The sequence below is a fragment of the Polyergus mexicanus genome, unplaced genomic scaffold (assembly GCF_030449975.1).
Source record: "Polyergus mexicanus isolate NDT 795.1 unplaced genomic scaffold, iyPolMexi1.0 SCAF_18, whole genome shotgun sequence".
Classification (NCBI taxonomy): Eukaryota; Metazoa; Arthropoda; class Insecta; order Hymenoptera; family Formicidae; genus Polyergus; species Polyergus mexicanus.
In genome coordinates, this window is record NW_027223338.1 from 5,944,156 (window position 1) to 5,968,325 (window position 24,170).

General features: G+C 33.3%; 1 protein-coding gene and 1 long non-coding RNA gene across 32 annotated transcripts; one reads left to right on the forward strand and one right to left on the reverse strand.

The window, feature by feature from the left end:
* Positions 1 to 251: 251 nt before the first annotated feature.
* On the reverse strand, positions 252 to 12,211 carry Sw (short wing). 31 transcript variants are annotated; one of them, XM_070310826.1, is made up of 14 exons: positions 12,043 to 12,211; positions 11,451 to 11,574; positions 11,244 to 11,340; positions 11,050 to 11,155; positions 10,846 to 10,973; positions 9,016 to 9,051; positions 7,359 to 7,379; positions 4,972 to 5,019; positions 2,900 to 3,055; positions 2,665 to 2,821; positions 2,138 to 2,510; positions 1,794 to 2,025; positions 1,256 to 1,683; positions 252 to 1,134 (listed from the first exon to the last, which is right to left on the reverse strand). In XM_070310826.1, the coding sequence occupies exons 2-14, from the start codon at positions 11,550 to 11,552 to the stop codon at positions 973 to 975; spliced, it is 2,046 nt and encodes a 681-aa protein (XP_070166927.1). In that variant the 5' UTR covers positions 11,553 to 11,574; positions 12,043 to 12,211; the 3' UTR covers positions 252 to 972. The 31 variants fall into 31 exon arrangements, with proteins under 31 accessions (XP_070166927.1, XP_070166924.1, XP_070166913.1 ...); XM_070310823.1 differs by having other exon boundaries at positions 2,900 to 3,079; XM_070310812.1 differs by having other exon boundaries at positions 2,900 to 3,079; positions 8,992 to 9,129.
* Positions 12,212 to 14,825: 2,614 nt separating this feature from the next.
* On the forward strand, positions 14,826 to 17,125 carry LOC138941237 (uncharacterized). The gene is made up of 3 exons (XR_011448142.1): positions 14,826 to 15,007; positions 15,144 to 15,348; positions 17,010 to 17,125. It is a non-coding gene; the product is annotated as an uncharacterized lncRNA (long non-coding RNA).
* The last annotated feature ends 7,045 nt before the right edge of the window (positions 17,126 to 24,170 follow it).

Sequence of the window (24,170 nt, forward strand, 5' to 3'; positions counted from 1 at the left end):
AATAATTAGAAAGTACTTTAATTATTAATCGATAAGCTTTTGCCTTACCGGAAAGATCACCATTATCGTCATTCGTATTTAAATGCTAATTATCTCACGTTATCATATGATGCGTCATGGGCAGCAGACTGACGTCATCATCATGGCTTATATAATACAATAAATACAATTTATAATTGTGAATACGTTATCCTTTGTATATAAAAAAAATATATGACAAGATAAATATATATTATAATTGCAAAATAAAATGTGTGCATATGAAGATTTTATTTGCGATACTTTATAATAAATAATATACACTTGTATTGACTTAAATAAAATATTACAAAAATGTTTTAATAAATATACATTTCTTAAAATAACGATTATTGCGAGAGATGAAATAAAATGAATTATATGAGCAAATTACTTGAATTAGGAATTACATAATAAGTATACCAACATTTAATGAATATGTCACAACAAATATCGCCCAAAATTCCAGAGAATATTTACTTCTACAACTTTCTATCAATGGCTTTAATCTCCTGAACGGCATTATATGATATATTATCATAAGTGTTTTGACGATATCTATAAATTATTGCGAAACACATACATATATATAAATAAGACTTTTATCAACAGATTCCCTGAAAATATTTTAATATACAACCTAAATGTTATTTAGAATTCCAATAATATATATGTAACTATTAATATATATCTTATCATATTAATGAAAGATATATTTCTATTAGTATTACTATTAATATGTTTAGCACATTTAGTATGTATATCTTTAGGTAGTATAAGTCGTTTTAATATAGCTAACTTTCATTGACAACAAAAAATAGAAAATATTGGCAACTATTCATTTAATATTATATCTAATAAAATCATCACAAAGCACAGTAATCAAAATTTTTCAATATTTTATATGTGATAATTAATTTTAATTATTAAAACAATTAAATAAATTTATGCTTTTTATCTCAGAGGAACTGATGAAATAGATGTCATAGATGTTAATGAAGACGGTCCAGAACTAAGATTAAGTTTATCCAATTCTTCATCTGCTTTGTTGTTCTTCAGATCCTGTTGCGTATACAAAAACTTGTTCCATTCATCAATCCTTGGATGAGCTAAATGCTATATTGGAAGAAAAATGAAACGCAGTTTCCTCGTAAATTTCAATGGTAAAATGTATATATTACTATATTTATTATATAAAGAATCGAAAAAAAATCTTTAAAGTAATCATCATACGTACCTCGGCGACATCATAGACCCATATTTTACCCGTGTCATCTCCGACAGTGACGTGTAATCCGCTCGGCGTCCACGATACTCTGTTCAGAGCCGGAGACCCATCGACGACAACGCTAGCGGTAGGTACCTCCGTATCCTGGTTCAGATTCCACAAATCCAACCTGCCTGAATCGTCAACAGCAGCAAACAGTGCTGGGTGTGTCGGCGACCAGGCGACATCGTAGACATAGTCACCGTTGTGCTCGAAAGAATACAGCGGTTTATTCTCTTTGAGGCTCCAGAGTTTGATAGTCCAATCGAGGGAAGACGTCAGGAACAAATGGGAGAAATCTATCCCGCCCTGTACTGCGTGTGCGCTAATGCCGGTGACCGGTCCCTGATGACCTTCGTACGTTTCTGTTAACCCGGCGCGGCTACCGTGTCGGCAGGCTATTCGATATTACGTTGAACTCGTTTTAGTAATTTTTCGTAAGAAATACACACACAATGTGACATAAATATATTATACATACATATGTAACATAGACAATTGCATTTACCTGAATAAACGGTCCCGTCTTCGCTTCCCATGACGAAATTATTAACGTCACCGTGCGGAAAGGCCAAGCATGTAGCAGCAATCGCTTTTGATTGCTTCGTATGCAATTCCAACGCTTCCTGCGGTTGTGATAACATATCTAGACTCCACGAACACAATTTCCCATCCGTTGATATACTGATCAGATTGTGTGCGTTTTGCGTTCCAACGACGTTCAAGCAGTATACAGGGTGCTGTAAGATAAATAATAATCTTCATAAACAATCAGAGAGAAAGTTAACTAATACTAATTCTAATTAATTTAATTTAATTAATACGCATAGCAAAATGTGATAAGTCACTTACAGTGTGCGCGGTAGCGGACAGAGGAGTGCGCTGTATAGGAGTTCTCTTCTGTACTCGATTGTCCCAAAGTACGATCTGGCCAGAATAAGTGCCGCCCAAGATCAAATTCGGATGAAATCTGGCGAACGTGGTGGACATAACGGGCGATTGACAGTGAAAGATAAATTCCGGAGTTGTTTTCTTGAATTTCGTGTTCCAGATTAGGCATACTCCATCAGGATCATTTGGAGTGTCGTCGTTGTTGTTGTATGAAGCCGCTAAAAGCTCGGGAAACTGGGGCGACCAGTCCATAGAAGTTACACAACGATTACGGGACCATCGTTCGCACATAAACGAACGATTTAGCCAAAGTCGTTGATGACTCTTCTCGTCCCTGCAAATGCATCGTTTATAATTCCATGTGCGCAATCATCGATAATCGAGCAAGACGTATCTACTATGAAGCAGTTATAATTACAGCTTGTAGAAGAGAAGATTAAAAAGATTGAAAAATAAAAAATTTTTTAAACGCCGTTTTTGATACTTACATTCCATCTTCACCGTCCATAGTACCAGTGTAATCAGTGTAAATATCGACTGATTCGCCTAATGCTCTCTCTACAATCCTGCTAGTGCGATCAAGGAATCGTTGAAAGTCCTCGGACAGAATAATCATTTGCTTTTCTTCTTCACTAAGTTCTCGTACTTTTGGGATTAATAAAAATAGATATGTTTTATCGTCAAATGTAGGACTAATGCAAGGAAAATAATGATTTTACTCACCTTCTTTCTTGGGTTTTTCTTTCTCTTTCTCTTGCTCTACTTGCGTCACGGCAGGCTGGACTTCCTTAACTTGCGGCAATCCATGAGGGAGAATTCCTGGTGGGAGCTTACTTTGGAAACCATCCATATGCGGCAAGCTATTTTCTTCGTCTTCGGCTTGGCCATCATCAAATGTCAAAACTGTGGTGAATAAGCTGGTTCCGCTGTACCCTAACTTGGTGACTAACTATCTAGCTACTGATCTATCTATATTTACTTAATTTTGTCAATATTCTAACGAATTTATTGAATCTTTTTCAGAGATGCTGTTTTTTTATATAAAAAAAAATTAGAAAGAAATATTTAGCAATAAATATAAAATAAATTGGAAAATATTCATAATGCAGCAATTTGTCATTTTATATACAATATATCCATGAGAGAAAAATAACACTATGCATTCTACTAGTCCGTAAATCCTAACATTAATTTCTGCAATATCTTATATATGCTTTTACATTTCAACTGCCAAAATTTACATGCCAGCATATGATAAAAAATGAATTTATCCTAATTTCTTTAAAACAGAGTATATATAATATGTTTCTTAATATAAATTATACAATACATATGTAATTATATAACTCTTGCAATATTTAACAACAAAACTTTTTTTTTAAGGAACAACATTTAGAAGCTTTGATAAATGTATACTATATATTGATTAATACCATGCTAAAAAATTCAAGATTTTATAAATAAAAACAAAATATTACATATATGAAAATGTGAGCCTAAATGACGTCAAAATTAGACATATATACGAAAGGTGGACTACTTGTTGATAGACTATCGACAAATAAGACTGATTTTATATATATTATATATCGTATATCACATTTTACTTTTTCAATTATTTTCAATTTCTCTCCACCCTTTGTTGGCATGCAATATCAATGAAATGGAACAATGTATGGGAAATGTAAAGAAGAATGTAAATATTCTAATAAGAAAATATCGATTTTCCCTTTATCCGTTATTAATTAAATTATTATCATATAGAAATCGCGCGCGTATAGAATGTGACAATTATATGTGAAGTTTCAGTGTCTCTCTCTTTTATTATATAGTATTAATATTAATTTGGTAAATATAACGATTAATGATGAATATAGAGAATTTGCGAAGATTAATGAATAATGAAATCGAAAAAGTGAGTTTTATCATCACGGCTAGAGGTTTTTTAAAATAATATAATAAACCAATGCATATAGAATGTGGGAATAAATTAACGCAACTTTCCAGGTCCCATGCAGTGCTAATTAAATTTATAACAACTACGGTAATGACAAGGAATAAAATAAAATCTACAATTTTATCAAAATAAACTAATAAAGGTTTTTATGAATATATCATACGAAGGAGACGAAAGACAATCAAAAGCCAGTAATTAAAAGCGGTAACTCGTGCGCATATGTTTTATCACTATTACATTTTTGATATTGTATATTCCATATACTTTATAATTGTGCTAAAGATGGTCCAAAAAAAAGGACGTATGCTTTTTGTGATTATGTCTATCACTTGTTAGTCAAAAGATCAATATAACTTGATTGTAATAAAACATATGAGCACAAATTATTGTGCTCTTGATTGCGTTTTGTCTCCTTTATACGATACAATTTCATCGTTTTAATTCTCAAAATCATAAAAGATTAATAAATGCGCAATAACAAAATCTCTTAATTAAAATGTCAAATCTCAAATATATTGCCAATTATTAGATAACAATTTGCAATATAATTGCTGCTTTAAAAAATAACAATGCTATGAACAGTTCAATTTCTGCATGCGCGATACTTAAAGCGAATATCTTAAGAGAAGAAACATAAAAGAATAAAAAATAAAGCATCTTATCAAGCAATTTGTAAACGTCAGCGGCAATTCCCTCCTTTCAGTGCAAAATAAAGCAAATTACAATAAGAAAGTTATGTGAAAATTATTTTTAGACGCAACTTTGTGAAAGTGTGAATTATGGGCACGTCCGTGAAATAATTAAGTAAAGTGAATCGTCTTTAGAGAGGATTACCTACCTGTAAATTCGTCCTCCCATTCTAAACCAGGATTTAGATTGTACTCGTCTTGAAGGAGGGAAAAGAAAATGTCAATCAATTTGATATCCTATTCGTCGGAATAATATTTGTAGGCTTTTTTAAATATTTTTCAATAAACATTATTGATGCATAATGTACATGTACGAAAATTAAAAGTTACTTGAGTCTTTCGTTTCGCACATTAATTTAATCGTGAAGAATTTATATTGTTGCATCATTCTCGCAATAATATATTACAAAATAAGATTCAAATAACTTCTTCTGTTTTTTTTTGTCATGCATATTACATCAACAATTGCTTAAGAAATTTGAAAGTAGAAATTGAAATGATCAAATCATAGAATATACATATATATATATATGTATATAATGTACGCATACACAAGCGTACAATATTCCCATTAACAATTGTATGTTTTAAAACATTGATCTACTCTAAAAGAGACCCATTTCCAGTCCATTATTTCTTAATGTGCATTTTCAAAAGACTAATGTCTATCTTTGTTTAAATATCAGACACAGAAGAAATGATAGGAATCTTTGTTCTAGATTCTTCTACATATTTTTAATATATCAAAATTTTTTTTTTTTTTTTTTTTTGCATAATGCGTCAATTGATATAGAATATGATGAGGTACGATATTTTTCGGAAACTAAATTTGGCGTCAAAACTCAGTATTATAAATCTCAGAAAAAAGTTTCGGTAATAACTAAAATGAAGACAATTAAGGGATCATGAAATTGAAACGACTTAATTTAATACAACATACTGACATCTCCGACTGCTAAATAAAAGCTATATATGTTCTTTTTGGTTTCGATTCAATGATTCAAAATATTTGACATAATAATTACTCTCTAAAAAAGTTGACTGATAGCGGAAATAAATCTGTCAATATTCATCATGATAAGATATATTCATTATGTAATATTTTTTGAGAATGCTGTGATTTCATATAATTGTTTTTTTCTTTAGATGTTAATTTACTAATTCGCTACGCGCCACCTTCGTGCTGTTAAAAAGCAATATTCTATAATCAAGGAACACATCTTATAGAAAAGTTTCTTTGCCACTAAAAGCTCAAGCAATATATCTTTATACAAAATATTAAAAAATCCTTGTATTATCAGATAAAAAGTTTATTAAAAGTAAAGTCAGTATATATCGAAAATAATGTGCCTAATAGATTATTTTCGATTTAAATTTAGTTAATATCTCACAACACTTTAGCTCTATAAAAATTGCTTCCATATTAGTAAGCGTTGATGATACATATGTTAGCATCCCCAAAGAGATATCAGATAACCGTGACATCGCGCCGAGAACTCTGGAAGGTGCGTTAAGTTGTGACAAGATTTGCCAATGGATATTTTCCTTAAAAGACATTCTGACATTCTTGATATGTCATCTATGATGTGTTATTAAGAATATCATTAAAATAATTGTCAGACTTTTTTTACTTTCCTCATTTTCATTTAACGGTTTATCAATTTATTTGTTCTTTACCCTTAATATATTCCTTTGTCAATATTAAGATATATTTGTTTTTGACATGCCTATGTGAAATTAATAGTAAAGTTTATATATAGGAGATAGCTTGGAAAAGACCGCTAATCATATTTAAGGAGCTAGGAATGTCCAAATAACCATCTTCAAAATTTGCACATGCTCTTTGAGAGTCAAATATATGCAGATAGATTTGTGTCGTGTGCTTGATAGCAGATCTCTTTATTGTATAGAGTCGGGATGTCAGATAAGTATTTGGAAAATAACAGATACAATAAATTAGAACAAATGCACCCAAAAATAGATAAACATAACGAGAGAAAAGAGTCAGAAGAAATATAAAAGCGATCCGAGAGCGCAAAAACCCGATTAAATATTGGGTGGAGAGTTGTATTTTTCTTTTTTTACATACTCTTGTATTTTTAACAGAATTTTTTCCTATTAAAATGCCAGATTCGAGAGATGATATTTTTTTTTTTTTAGATTTTGCTATATCTATCCTGAGATAAAGGCAAATAAAAGCACTATCTGTTATGTTGCAAATATTAAATTATGTATAATGAAAGTTTTGGTAAACTAAGAACAATATGTACTATGTATATATGTACTTTAACAAGCAAATTTAAAATTCAATTTTTCTTACTTTAATGCGTTCGTTTTAATGTAATTTCGAATAGCATGTATAAAGTTTAATCTAATTGAATATCGCGTTAATCTATTGCTAAAAATTAATCCTAATTCACATAACATTTTTTCTTTAAAATAATCATTGCCTTAAGAGGACAATAAACTGAATCCAAGCTAAACCTAACTCTGAACCTAAAAGTCATTTTCAGAACCAATAGAAATCATAACTTACCGTAATAGTCGAATGCATGAGCTGAGAAGGGGAGGGAAAAAAATTGTACTTAGTTATGATATATCATAAGAATGCACTACACTAATAATACCTCTCTACACTCAGACCATTAGTTTCAAATACAAAAATCGATAGTAAAATTGTACAAAAGTACAAGAATTTTACAAAAGTATAAGAAAAAATTTCGTGTGTGGCTGCGATACGCGTTTGATAGTTTAGAAAAAATATCTCTTATAGTATGATAGTTTAAAAATATATCTTATAGAGATAATAATAACAATATACACATTTTTTTCAGACGCTATATATAACTCGTTTTTAAAAAATATCGAAGAAGTAAATAATGATAAGTAAAAATGTAATTTTATCTTGATATGATTAAAAAGTACTATGTATCTTGCAAAAAAGAATAACAATAATAATGCTGAATGTAGTTAGGTGGGTATAATTTTGTAAGTTCTTATATTGTGCGGTGCTTCTCGATTCCTATACATATAAGAGGAAACGTACATATTCAGAATTTTTATCATTTTTAGGCTAATTAATGTTTATCTCTCACACATGTTCAACACTTTCATTTACTAGCAATTACAGTGTCAATTAGTTACGATAAATATTATGGCAAATAATTTCAATTTTTCAAGCTATATTTAATAGATGTGCTCTTTCTCAAATAAACGAGTTGCAATATCGCACTTACATCCCTTGTCACACTTATGCCCACCCTCTAAGTCTCTTTTAAAATTGATTTTCTTATTTTTTTTTATCAGTATATGGAGAACACAATCATCAATGAAGCAAATAATTTTAGAAGCAATCATTTCCATCAATGTTAGAGTATATATTAGCAATTAGTATCTTATAAAGCATTAAAAAATACCATAAAAGGAGTTATTTTAATATCTTGTACATATTTGTCAGATATTATTATAGACTCTGTTTTGTTATATATTAGATTATCTTTATATGTGCATGTACTGGAGAAATATTGGTAATTATCATTTTATGAGCACAAATACCAATCCTTTGCCAGCATGCATGAGTCATGATATAACAGTTTTGTCAAAATTTCATTTGCATTCCTAATTCATATGTTTTCCCCCCAAAACAGGACGTTTAGAGTTAATGTGCTGTGTAACTTTAATTTTTTCAGTTAATTATTCTGTTAAATTGCTGAAGCATGATTAAGCTTTTTTATAATGTAAGTAAATGGTTATCTGTATGTGGAAGTATAAAAACATGAAATTATTCTAGAGATAATCCAGATGACTTATTTGTTTAAATAACATCAAAATATTTATATAATATCTTAGCAAATATAATATACAATTACAAATTTCCACATACAAAATTTGTGTAAAATAGTTCCAATATAAAATTGATTATTTAGGAACTTATATAATCTTCATGATTCCTCGTTGTCTTCACATAGTTTGAAATATATGAAGAACGAAAAATCACAGTGTAAAAAATATGCGGAGCAATGTTTTTAAAAGCGCAAAGCACCCCAAAGATTCTACATTTCTTCGCTTGGAGTCTGACGTATCTCTACCTCCACAATATATTTCTACCTCTATAGTATAATGTCGTACAACAATTATGGAAGGGTAGTAAAAAAGTAGACAGAACATACATAGGTAGTTTGGTGCAGACCCACCTTTCCTGGGGCGCCACCAGTCAGTCTCAAAGTAGCCTGCGGAGCAAGAGTGAGTTGGTGTTGTTGTTGAACAGGAGGAGTAGATGGTGTATGCAGAGGACGATGTGGACAGTCCTTGTGTCCAACACCGGATGAATCGCGCGATCAGATTGTATCGCAAGACAAGGGAATACGCGAATGTTTAATTAACACCGCAAGATCAGTTAGGAAACATATATAAAGAATTTATTATGTATTTATATATATATATATTTTTAGAATTTTTCCTTTAGCAGCATGTATTCCAAGATAATGAATTGGACAATTATGTAAAAAAAAAAAAAAAAAAAAAAAAAAAAAAAAGTTTTCTCTATTTTAAAATTTAATTTTATCAAAAAATTAATGTCACATTATCATTTCTTTACACAGTAAAGTAGGTGGTATAGAAATAAAATATATAAAAATTATATAATTTAATCATTAAAATAAAATGCTTATAATTGTCTTTTTATTAGCAGAATATAAGATTGAGATTAATAGTTAACAAAATATAATGTAAACATTCAGGAACTAACTGAATTTGCGGATGTGTGTGTCATGAAAATGAAAATATTATATGTAAGAAGATTGCGCCACCACCAAAAGAATCATAATTGAAACCAAACTCAGCCTGATTATTATACATAAATAAATGTTTGTACTATTTGTTATATGCCCGACTAATACATTTGTTACATACATAAACTCTAAGGCTCATAATAAGACGAAATATTATTATTCATTTCCAGTTAATATTAATTATAATATATCATATTATTTATTTTCTTACATTGGTTTAAATAAATATATAGTCGATATATATATATATATATATATATATTTAAATATATACTAATTAATGTGTTAAATTAAATGTATTAATTAATTTTTTGCATAATCATTTTTTAAAAGTAATCAATTTTTAATAAACAGATGTAATTTGATGTAACGATTAAAGCATTAAAGATAATACTCAATATTATTTTTTAATGCAGAGTATTGTTTGAGTAATAAAATATAAAAAATTATGTAAAAATGTTAAAAAATGTTAATTCCCCATAAATAATAAGAAAAAAATATAAAATTGTAATTGCACTGCGCTAGATTATTAAATTCATGTTTTAAGAATATGTAAGTTTCCTCACCACTTGAAAATTAATCATAAAAAACAATTTAAAAGGTTAACTCAACCTTAATGTTATTTGTCACTCAAAGAAAATTTAAAAAATTGCGCTTATGTGATTTTTAATAATATTATTATTTATAGTTAACACACAAGAAAATATTGTTAAGACTTTAGTATGTGGTTACAGACTTGTAAACATACAATGTTGCAATTGAAAATGATATATATAATATACTCTCTCTTTTATACACCACCCACTTTACCATAGTCAATCATGTAAATTTCTTGATGTGAAAACTATGTGTAGATTGATGATATTTCAGTGATTTTAAAAACACGCTTCTGAATGCATAAACTTGTGAATTTATATCAAAATAAATATTGATAATCAATGGAATTATTTAGCATAAAATAGCAAGAAAATGACATTGTTAAAAATTATATCATATAACATATAATATTTGATACACATCTGTCCACGCTTGTAACCAATTAATCATATTTCAAGAATTTCCAAAAATAAATCATATTTCATCAATTCCATCAATATTTATATCTTCAAATGTTGTGAATTGAATACTAAGAACATGTGTTTTCTAATATCTAAATATTTTTTTGCAAAATTATGAGTGAGATGTAACACTTATGTGCAATAAATAAATAATATAAGAGAAATATTGACTCACCGTCGTGGGATGTATGCGTTGTCTGAATAGTCTGCGTTTGTTTGCTGTAGACAACTGGTTCTTTTGGTGGAATGTTTGTATGGGCCACAGAAACGATTGTGAGGTCCCGATTCTTTTTCCGACTTGCGCTGCTTTATACCAGAAAATAAAAATTGTCTTTGAAAATAAATATATACATATAAAAGGTATAAATCATATAAATACCTTTGAGCAGAATTTATGCTGGAAGGTTGCAAACTGGCATCTGGGGTAGCATTGGCACTTTGTTCAGGAGTTAACGAACTCATACTAGATAAACTAGATAATACATCTGAAAATAAATAAAAAAATCACAATGTTACATAAAAAACAATATTTAAGCAAATAATATATGTATAATCAAAAATATAATTATATACCTGATACTGGTGCTACACCCAAGGAAGACAGCATTGCATCTATCTCCTTCCGCTGATCTTTCTCCGTGCCAGCAGCCCTAACGGTCGCCTCCTCTACCTATAGTCCACAAATCATTTTAATATCACAATAGCATATATATTATTATATATGTATATATGAATGCAATATTTTTTGTTTCTAATTAAACACTTATATTTATCTCTTACATCTTTCTGTTCTTTTTCCCTTCTGCGTCTTTCCTTTTCTTCCCGGATAGCTTGTAATTTTGCCTTCTTCCTCTCCAACTCAGCTTTCCGATCAGACATCATCTTGTTGTATAGTGATCAATATCTGAGGAATTATACTACAAATTTTCTGATTTATATTCAAGAGAGAGAGAGAGAGAGAGAGAGAGAGAGAGAGAGAGAGAGAGAGAGAGAGAAGTGCGTAATTTATCCTTGTGACAAAATATGATATTTCAAAAAGATATCAATATATCTGCATTATAACTGGTAAGGAAATCGACGCAAACAAAAGCCCGATGCAATTATTGATCTTTCAGCAGTGACGTCAACTTCGTCGAAATCAAGGCGTTAAATCTCGCGAACGATCTTCTTTCCTTACTTAATCATGATATTGCTCAAGTTATTGTTCATAAAAACGTATACGAAAAGTTAATCGGTATTCAAGTTCGTGGCGCGAGTTTGAAACCACAGCGAAACGAACTCGGGCGATGCCGACATAACGGCGTTACTTGGCCTTATACAGTTTAGATATCATGGAAATGAAGTAGATAATAAAGGTTAGATCTCGTTTTACCTTCGTTATTATACAATACGTAGATTCAAGTGGCGAGAGAATTGATGAAAGTGTTTTATTTAGTCAATTCTACATTATTTTAAATATTGACGTGTAACTCGCATGCGATCTTTTCCGCGAGAAACTGTGCGACTCCAAACCTTTACAAGTGTCTGCTGAATGCTGGGTCTGCTGTTAGAAGACTTAGAAGTCGGAAGAACGAATTGAAGATATCATCCGCCATCTAGCTGCATTCCCACTTTTCGGAACCTTGCAGTATGTTCGCAACTTATTCACTGTTGGTAAAATACTCACCTTCAATATACAATTTAAATTAAATTGAAATAAATATATATTTATTTTTATTTTTATAGTTGCGATAAATAATAAAATGCCGCAATTAATCTTGATTATAATAATTCCTTTTCAGATATTATTTCAACTTGGTTGAAAGTTAGAGAATTGCGATTTAGTTTCGAAATTTATTCTTTGAAATTGATTTAATATGTGAATTTCGTTCACTTGAAAATATTCATTTCCATTTATCAATAATTATGTTATATGTGCTTTCTAAATAGATACGTCAAGACAATCTAATCTCGAGCATTTTATAATAATTTGAAATTGTTACATAATAAATAACTTACGTTGTTCATTAGAGATGTCGATATCTTATATTATATTGGAGATATATAATACATTTCAGCGTATATATATATGTGTCTGTGATATTTATATTTTTCTTATATTTGTGCTTGCTATTTCAACGTTAAAAAAAAAGAAATATTCAACAATACAATTATTTTTTTCGCTTCTCAGAGTTTATAGGTCTCACTTCGATCACGTTCGAGGCTCTTAAAAAGGTCGTCAAAATGCTAATCCCAGGCGGCGTGGAAACCTAGTTTAACACATGCCCAGCAGCGTTTAAAAGTTATGTAATTCCGATGTTGTTTCAGCGCCAGTTCTTCAATAGTTACAATTTCAGTCTACGTCTACGTCTGACAATAAATGAGTCCGTATTTTCTTATTAGCAATAGTTTTACAGTGGTCATCTCAATATTATTTCAAAATGATTCATTAATTGGAACACGAGAAATAATATTTAATCGCGAAGAATCCAGAGGAAATCGAGGTAAAACACTATTTGTATACAGAAAACTGGCTATTCGATCAACGAAACGCGTTCGATATTAAATTGATCGAACAAATCACATCATTATATTAATCCGAAGAAAGTATCTTATTAATCTAATAATTATTAGCGTAAATGGAATTGATAAAAGTTACCAACACATTGCACTAACATGTAATTCGTTGAATAAATTTACTTTTTTAACGAGTACGATTGTCAGCTTTCTTCATTCGAGCAGCATTTTTCAGTGAGCGCGTCGCAAAATTATAAATCAATTTAAGAATATAATTTTCGATAAAAATGGAAATATTTGATTAATAAAGTTTATTTATTTAATCACTCAATACCCGTGCATAATATGAGATATGAAGATTTTACCAGCCGTATATACCAGGCGTGTTCTCGTCCATTATCTCGCGGGGTGCGAAAGGCGCGTTGCGTAATAACGATTGATACAAACGAATAATATACTTTGCCGTTCCCACTCGCTGAGTGCTCGTAAATCCGCATTCGTGATCCCATTACATAGATTCCCAATCGGTCCTGCTACACGATTCTTTAAATTGATACGAGAGCTAAAACTCTCGACGATCGCATGCTTTCTCCTCTCTTTTCACTTGCGCAAACAAAAAGATACAAAAAAAAAAACGACGAAAAAATTGCTCCGCGGGAACTTTCGTAATGCACCATGTAATACGGAGCAATTGCTTTTTCGTGGAAGCGGGTGCGGTGCGGCGCGGCGCGCCGTCAACTCGGAGGGTTAAGGGCGCGGGTGGGATGAAAGGGGGAAGGGGATGGTGGATGATCGTGGAGGATCGTGGGTAGCATCGAGATACACGATCGAAAAGAAACTTCTAAATTCAGCCACGCGAAATTAGCTTGACACTAATTCTACGGGGGAGAGTACGGGCAAGGCTAAGAAGCCAGCCAGAGAAGATTGGCCTGTGAGGGAAGGAGGGAGGGATTAAGGCGACTTCGCGTGATCCCTCATACCGACTTCGCGTGTCGAAGTCTGATTTGCTTTGTTGAATCAAGTGTATACGGGGGTTGTTCGCTCGCAAAGGCGAGGAGAACGAGATAGTGTGCGGATAGTCGTCTCCTCCCTCTCCCTATATCCATCCGTTCCCTCCTCAACCATCTCCCCCTTCACTCCTTTAACCGCGTCGGCTCCGCTTCCATCATTTTCGTCGGCAATTAGATCGCCGATGGAACTCATTCGACTTGTCAGTCTCTCCACCGCTCTCTTCCGCGGGGGGGTATTTTAAACTGACGTTATCGCTGCTGGCTGACATATCAACTGCATCTTTATTTAACTCGCTCGTCAAGCCGAATTCGTTCGCTTTGAATAGATCATCGATATATCATTATATAATTACCTACGTCGAAACGAGATCTGAAAACAGATTGAAAGTGAACGCGTCGCGATAAAGATTTCGTAGATATTCGAAAGAATTAAATAATTTCTTACAATTATATCACAATTATTTGAATATTTTGGGTATTATTCAAGCAAATACAGGATCTAAAATGTGCAATTTTAGGTAATATATCTGACTCGATCTCACATTTTTGACAGCTTGCTTATAATACTTCAAGTTTGCAATGTAATAAGAAAGATATTTCATTCTGATTCGATGGTAGGTTTTAATCTTAATGTCTAATATATATTTCGCAGATGTAATTTTCGCCAACGAGTTTCGCGGTCGATAATATAAAGATTTATCGACAGCCGCAGAGACCATGTAGAGACGATAGATTCGAAAATTATCTCGCTTTGTGGCTTGTTCAATGGGGCCTGAAAATAATAGCTCATGGAACGTATCCACGATTATTTTTCGAATCTAATGTATAGAGGTGGGACGATTTATCGTATAACTGTCTCTTTGCGAAAGATAGATGAATCGAAATTTATTTCATCTTGCTTCGTCTATTTGTAATCTGGTCGAGGCAACCATTTTCGCCTAACGGTAACGTATAATTTTTTGTTCAGATTATATCTTTGGTGGGTAGGAGAGATAGACATCGTCTTCGCATAAATCAGCTGCGGAGAACCGAGTCCACGTGGCAATTAATTATAGAAGTGCCATGCAACCGTCATATCTGGGTTGTCGGTTCAGGTTGCCGGTACGGCTTCACGGACGTGCGGTTTTGATATCTCTCAAACATTTCGTCAGATGAGCGGGCATACTGCTTATGTTAGTATGGGTATGTGTGCGTATGTGTTTGTATGTGCGCAAACGTATATGTATATATATCTCTCTCTCTCTCCCTCTCTCTGTAAATATGTGTATGTACGTGTATTTATACCGTGGCAAGTGGCATCTACACGGATTCCCTTTCGCATTACGCTAGGCATTTCTGTTCATCGTACCGGAAACGGTATAGTCTGGCCACCTCTATCTCGCAGATCCCGCATCCTCCCTCTTCCTCCTTTTCTCGCTCTCTTCCGACAGATAAGTGGAAAGCCAGCAGGACGTAGGTCGAAGTTTTGGTGGATTTACGGAATCTCAAATTCGTACCGTCGTAAGCCGGATCTGGCCTCTCTCCGGTCAAACGGTTAAAGGTCGACCTTGTCGCGGCTGGGCAGCCAGCTTTTGCGGAATGGGACGGAGATGTTGATGGTCCTTCTTCACCCCTACCACGGATGGGAAAATACGAACGAAAGGACGAAGAGGATGGAAACGAACCCCACATTCGGCGCCGCGGATTACGGCTGATGAACCACCTTGGTGGGCGCGCGCACCGCTTCGAAAAGCCAGAAAGCAAAGTTCCAGCAAAACGTACCTTGCCGTCCATTCGCCTGGTTTCCGTCGCTTTTCCTCTATCCCTTTCTCCAGCTTTTCAACCCTCTCAATCGTCTTCGTCGTACGTTTCATTCCTTAATGCTTTTAACGTTTGTTTTCACGCAGTTAGCATGTAACGAATCAAATAATGTCAGCATTTGCGATGATACAATATTTAATAAATTACCAAATTTTACAGTAATATTTTAATATTGTAGTATATTCTTCGCCCGCGTCAATTATGGAGTCTAAGAACGTGAAAAAAATTGTAATTAAATAGCGTTAAAAAACATAACGCGATTATAAATCTTCTCGTTATCGCATCTCTTTGAATATCGTCGCTAATCTCAATTGACTGCAGCAAAAAATAAGGACAAACACGATTTCCCGAACACGTGAGCGGTATAACGAAACAGCGGTCGATTAATCACAGATTCGGCACGCTTCTCGTCTCCTTTCTCCATTAATCTTTGATACCGCGAACAAAAAAAAAAAAAAAAAAATAGAACACGATCGCCATATCGTATCGCCGGTAAAATACTCGCAAATAACACCGCGCGAAAACAAGCGTTTCGTTTATCCGCGAGAGCGTACACGGCATACAGAATTAGTATTCAAAGCTCCGATAATATCGGCCTTAACGAGACTTCTATATCAGGAAACTCGCGAGGTATTGATTTTACAAAGTCGCTGGGCAAGCGGCGGTGGCACACAAGACTCGTTCGTTCATCGGCGAATTAGCGTCGACGAACTTTTCTGAATCCCCAGGCTCCGAGATCCCCGAGTCCATCGATTCCCTCTCTCCTCATTCCCTTTTTCGTATACACGATCGCTTAAGTAGATGGAAACGAATTGCAAATAATTGTCGACGATGGTGGGCATTTCGTCCGAACGACGTAATTACGGCTTTGCGATCCACAGAGATCCGATGATAATCGTAGATTTTTGCGCGACGCATAAAAAGAGATTGAGAGAAAGAGAGAGAGAGAGAGAGCCCGTTTGGTAAGGGCGCGTCTAGAGGAAAGAGGGTTCGATTGTAAAAGGGATTATAGAACTGCGCGAGAATGTTTCAGGTAATACGATGAGTAAGACAAGTGTGTGTTGCGGCAACTTTGGAGAACACCGGACTCCGCTTTCATGTTCTTTGAAGAGTTCAAATCTTACGTAAGACCCACTTGGGGAGTGAACTAACAAGGTAACCTATCCAAGTGTCACAATCCGATTTTTTTTTTTTCAAATTTGGCACAAATGTAGAACTATCGAAAATATTTGACCTGTTGCCTATAAGCGATTTTACGGATAGTCAATACCCCTTCAATATTTAACCCTCTATCATTATGAGTACAACAAAAATGCATAAGAAACAAAATTTAATGCAAGATGTAAAAGTTTCTTGGATCGCTAATTATGAATGTGAAGTAAGAGTTGCAAAATTATTTGTTTAAATAATAAAATGTTGAAACAAATCCGCAAAAGAGTTGAAAAAATATAGTATAGCGATCATATATTATAAGAGTTATTCGGGTAAGTTATTCCAAATGCACATCTAATGGCATTAAATTTGTAAAGTGCATTGTTTTTAATTATTTGAACAATAAACGGTTCAAACAAATCAGCAACAAGATTGAAAAAAAATTGAAGTGGCTTAAGATGTAAAGGATTTTTTAGTTGCTCATTATATATGTCATTAACGTACACACATTTTTCTTTAATATTCCATCAATAATCTTGCATTAACTTTTGTTTCTTATGCACTTTTGTTGTACTTATAATGCGAGAGGGAATTGAATATTAAAGGGGTATTGAAAAAGTGAAACCCCTAAAATCGCTTATGATTTCGTTCAAAGTCACGATATATAACATCAAATACAATCATACATAACGCGACAGAGTGATAATACCTGATTTTTTGATTTTTTTGATAAGAACTTACTAGTATATATATATCTGCCAAAAAAAAAAAAAAAAAAAAAAAAAAAGGAAAAAGGAGAAAAGACTGAGACATACGAGCGCTTCTGGGATGGTTTTATACGTCGCATTAGTTTTCACGTAGTATAGAATACGCGTCCCACCAGAGAAAACTTCATATCCCTTATAATCAGTATCGTACGCTAAAGTTATGGCAACTCCGCGCCCTTCACGCACATAATTTATTCGAGTATTTTCGTTTAGGTTTACTCTATAAACACCGTTTAACGTCACTATATTTTTCTTTCACTGCACCATGTAACAAGTTATAAGCTAAGTCAATGACGTGAATACTTTTATTACATTTCAAATCAATTGCCATCATTTCCTGGGTAATTATTAATGACGATAAAAATAAATCGCTCGGTCGTTTCTAAAATAAATGTTTGTAAAAAATCTTTCAGCTACATAATTATTCGAGGAAATAATCATTATGTAATACTTCAATTTTATTCTATTTCCGCTATAAACGTTACAGTCCGCATGAGCTCGTTGTAAAATTCACCGACTGCATATGTCAGATATTATTAGTATTAAACAAAATGTCATCATTTTTTTCATCCGTGTGCTATAAAAGTATATGGGAATAAAATATTTTCGCGAGAGAGAAAGATATAAAAATAAGTTAGTGTTCAATTCGATTAGCGTTATTTATCGGATTATCCATTATCCTATAGACGATGTCATAGACGTCACTTAATATTTACAAAATTATCTCACATATTCAGCGGAGAAACGTCGAGTTTGCAAGATTCACCGATCGTGAATACACGCGGTGCTGCGCGCAGGATTCTACTTATCAATCTAGGATTAGTCTGCACCCTTGCGCACAGGTTATCCCGAGGTAATGCTCTCGTAATGAACGTTACTCATCAGCATACAGCGGTATTATCCTGGTAGGGATATCGCGGGCCATTAATATCTGCTTCCCGATACGCGCGGATTATAGTGAGTTAACTATTAAAACGAATTTGTGTGCATAATGAAAAACGGCGTGAGAAACGAGGCAAACGCGCGATAAAGAAACGTTTGATGAAAAATACTCGGGTGCGAGAATCATTATCTTTTAACAGAGAATTACGCAACGCAGCGAATAGCGAAATGACCCAGCTGTTGCTTTTCACGCTCCAAGTCTTTCAATGATTCCTATTTCGTTTTAAGAAACTTTTAATCTTCGATCTTCGACATCAGTGCTGCTTTTTCTTCGGTGAATCCATTACTGAATCTCGTAGAGACTCGACGTTTCTCTACCATATATGTAAGATAATTTCGTAGATATTAAGTAACGTTTATCGCATCGGGTAACGAATTAATCCGATATAAATAACGCTAATTTATTTGAGTATTAACTTATTTTTATATTTTCCTCTCTCGTAAGATTATTTTATTCTATATATTTTTATAACACGAGGATTATAAATATATGTTATACATAGAAGCCAACCTCCCCTTTTTTCACTTGGCGATTCATGAATGGAAACCGAGGGTACGTCAAATTATTTCGCTCGTGTGAATTTTTGTTTCATAATTGAGATGACGAACGCATGTCGCGATCTTATCCACAATGCGTCCTATGTACACGTGGGACCTATGACCAGCTTGAGCAGATGCTATTATTGTTACAGAAGCGACCTACGATGAATAGCGACCTTTATGTGCTATTATTACTTTACTTTCGTTTTTATAGGACTCTTACTGGAGAGAATACTCCATTTAGCCTTTGCTTAATTTAACTTTGAAGGATCTGGTAGGCTACCCTCGTTACAATTGTTTGAATCTACATTCACAAGTTCAATTGAGCTTGAATTTTCAATAGTATTATGCTGTCGGAGTTTTCGATGCAGAAACAAAAAACATGAATCGCCATGAATCAATTAATTTAGTTTTGAGAACAGTAAGTTATAATTACTTCTCGCGAGTTACACATTAAATTTTTGAATGCCAGATTTAAAATATAATTATATCTTGTCACGTACATGTACACCCTTGCGTTATAATGGAGGATTATTAATTATTTAGGATTAAAATAATTAAATTAACATACATAACGAGATGTGTGTATCAATTTATTTTATATTATATATCCGTGCTCGATCTGTTCATCTACTTTTCGTACATAGCGACACACGTACACGTAAATTCAAGAACACACGAACATATACATATACTATATATACACCCACATACGCGCACAGACACAGTCGATTTCCATTCACGTATCTGCCAAGCTTCTGTATATAAAATCTTACTCTATCATAATCACAAATATATTTAAATAATAGACATATGCACATATATAGAAGCGTCCGATGGCATATACGCGAGTATTGTATCGAGTGGTTGGCTATTATTAACTTGCCCGGTTGTGCATCAGAGAATGATAAAATAGCGTATGCAATTCTAGTTTGGGAAGGGTGGTGTACGTTTCCATATACTCCATGTGTGTAACTAATCGATCACGCATCGAGCTCGTAACCCATTTTAAAGTTGCGATTGATAATAATAACTCCCTGATCTCTCTCGCTTTGTGACAACGCAAGCACGTTAAACTGTCATTCGTTTATTTTTCCCGGGGATCATTTCCCGTTTGGCGATACGTATTTTGCCAGAAATAAAATTTATCGCAATCGATTTCTAATCTCCAATTCAACGGAAATTTGTTCGGACGTGTACACTTCAGTGTGCAACGCCGTGAAAAGTTATGGCCCTTATCTTCATCGAGGTATGATATACGGCTGATCGCGTATGTGTATCCGTGTTGCATCCGTAATATAGTTTAACCGTATTATTTCATCGTGGCATCGTGAAAATGTTGCGCGATACAAAGCCGAGAAAACTGGGACAAAACTAATATTACATTCGCAACCGTGAAACGTCATTTTTTTATGTCACTATTGTCTGTCCTTGTTATTGCGTATATACATACGCAAGACATTTGCAGCCGTTTATTATAGGCATAAAATCTAAATTTGAAATTATAAAAGTTTCTTGTAATATCTTCATTGTACATTCCTTTCTGTCATATGAAAAATATGTAGGAATCCTACGAGAGTGCTATATACAATTCGTCCTTTAAAATGACACATTTCGTAGGGAAATTTCATATACTTTATGCACGTTTAAACGCGTACAAATGCGTTTTGCGCAGAAATCGCGGTGTGTATTCGCATGAGAGCACGACATATTGGTTCTGATTGAACCTCGACTCGGTTCAACTGCTTTGGGATGTGCTGGACAAGCACGAGGCAGATGAAAACGTGAATACAACAAAATGAAGGGAGAATCATAGCTAGCGACGCGGATTGGATGACAAAAATAACAGCTAGAGCATCACTTTTGACAAATCCACGCGCGCGATATTGTCTCACAATAAAAATGCAGTTTCATTTAATATTCAATTTATAATAAGTTATGATTAAAAAACAAAAATATTAATAAAGAGATAAAGAAGAGAGAAAAAAAATACGCGTTATTATTTTTTCGATTTATGAAATAAATTTTCTCTAGAACAAATCGTGTCTCTCGTATAAAAAAATTTATTTTACATTTGTGACATATATATATATATATTTTTTTTTTTAAATGTAAAATCATCATTCTTCCTGATTTTACTACCAATTACGGGACGTCATGTACATCGAGATTGAAATATCCTGAATGTCTGAATTTGCACTGCGTTCCACTTTTTTTTTTTTTTTTTATCTGATAGAAGATTGTACACGATTACGCAATTATTAAAGGGACAGCGCGCAAATAAAACAATAAAAGATTTCGCATAGCTCACGGGGAGGGGGGGGGGAGAGGGGGGGGGGACAAAAGGACGGATATTTATAACTCGCGAATAACCGGTTCTCGTAATTACAGCATAAAAAAAATCGACCAGGCGATTTTGAAGCATGGAACCGACTATATAAGCGCGATTGCGGGGCTGTAATCAAGTCCCAGATGGGTCGGGCTGATTGACAATTTTCCGCAGTCCTCTACTCTTAACCGACCTCTTTCGCCACCCCTACGTTACGCGCCACTTCAATATTCCGAATTCGCGGATATCGCTTCTAAAGCAGCCTTCAAACTGATGACCACGATCACCTGCATATATTACCGACGATACCGTAATCGGCGAACACATTTTTTTTTTTACACAAAATAATATAATTTAATATTATAGTTAAATGTTATTTTTGTGCTGATTTAGATCGACATCGTCTATGCCAAATAAATCTTTCCATTGCGATAAAAAATTGACTATGACAGCAGAATTAATTAATGAGTTTGGTTTTGTAACTGAAGATATCGACTGTCGTACATTCGTCATGCCCGATTAAAGTTGAAGTATCGGTGTGAATGATTACCAATTAACGAGCGGATAAGCCGCTCGCATCGGCAGACAGAATGGCAAATGGATCTGATCAGGACACGTCGTTAATAGAGTCGAGAGCTCTGCGAGAGAAGGAGAGAGAAAAAGTGATCGTGGAAAAGAGATATCATTGTCAAATGGAAATATTTTCCAGCAGTATTTATAGCGAGCAACGACTTCATTTTCAATAACAATAAAAATAACATTGTTGATTTGAGTGGTGATTGTTCATTTGACATATTGGCCTCTGCGGGAAGAGAAGGGACAGGGATTATGTGCATCTTTCGTTAATTAATTATTATATTATTTTGCAATTAACGCTTATTTTGAATAGACGCTTATATACCGTTCACATTTATCTCATTTTCTCGCGTTCATTGTTTTACAAATTGACGGTCACCTCGTTCCAACCTGTCAAACTTTGCCATCTTAAAGCACACGATGTGCGCATTCTACCGACAATGGCGAGTAACAATAGATGGTCGGATTAAAATGCAAATTACTCCATAAGTCAAGACATTACATAACTGTTAGCTGTGCTGGCTGGCGGTTATTGTCATGGCAATAAACTTTCAAGATTTAAGGTGTCAGCGAGCAGTATTCAAGCGATATATATATATATATATATATATATACGCTTGTATTTAAAAGATTACCTACGTACGTATATTTGGTATCGCAAACGTTTGCCTCTCTCTCTCTCTCTCTCTCTCTCTCTCTCTCTCTATCGCGAAACTTATAACTACTTGAGAGAGAATTGTATCTATTCGAAAAAATTCAATCGACCGAAAAAAATATAATAATTAATCGATTCTGCGAAGATTATAAGATAAATGTTACACACTAAAGATACGTTATTTCAATATATTAATCTTTTTAGATAAATATCTTCCTTTATTTAGGATTCCTCGGTTAGTTCCGTGAGAGAAATTTAATTATAACTAAATACGTATGGTAGAACGATTTAATTACTAATTTGCGGAAATAAATCGAGTAAAAGCATTATATATTTATTATTCTTCTTTCTTTTCTTCAGACTGTGCGCGCTAAAAGAGAAAAGCTTAGAACCACCTGTCTCATTCGACTTGTGCGAGTATTACCCTGAGCGTTACCTCCCGCGGGTAATTAACATAAAAGCGATAACGCGAGAGTACTGTGGAAGTAGCGACGACAGCCGGCATCTTTGAAAGAGATCGTTTGTATTAAAAAAAAAAAAAAAAAAAAAAAATACGTTTGGAGTAATTTGCGAAAAACTCTCGCGAATAGTGAGTGAAATGTTTCATTATGTAAAAATCCACTTTGAATACATCTATCCCTCGATGTTATTAACGCGTATTAGCTTCTTCAATTCTATGCAAAAACTTTCATAATTTCACAACAAATTGTACATATAATTAAAATAATGTAATTCTTTAATTAATTATATATTTGAATAATTATTATAAATGTATTAATTATTCATATATTCATATTAATGTTGTGCTAGAATATGCGCGGAAGCGGGCAATAATAATCATTTTATGACATCACGTCGTTATAATCATATGCGTATTAGATTACTTTCTGAGGAGATCAGAGGTCAGTGTGACGACGATGTTCCCGACGTATATCGGCAGTTATGCACTTGTCAATTATTGTTCCCCGAGTTAATCGTTAAGGCTACAAGTAATTTGCGTTCGCGTTTAACGTGAATTAATTATGTCGCGAATTACATAATTATACGTCGAGTTTTTATAATGAAAATATAAATGCACTTTTCCATAAGAAAATGTACACGTATACAATTATATTAAGAATATTATATAATTTTTCATAAGTGACAAAGTGTACAATACTTTTCCGCTACAGCACTGCATGCCAAATAATTTCGTCGCATAGACTTTAACGAGCAGTTCAGTTTCGAGATTGC

Coding starts and splice junctions, on each gene's coding strand:
- Sw (XM_070310809.1), bottom strand. CDS start 11,552: ATGATGTCTGATCGGAAAGCTGAGTTGGAGAGGAAGAAGGCAAAATTA. Junction 2,822..2,899: donor AGAAAAACCCAAGAAAGAAG/GTGAGTAAAATC, acceptor TAATCCCAAAAG/TACGAGAACTTAGTGAAGAA. Junction 2,511..2,664: donor ATGGACGGTGAAGATGGAAT/GTAAGTATCAAA, acceptor ATGCATTTGCAG/GGACGAGAAGAGTCATCAAC.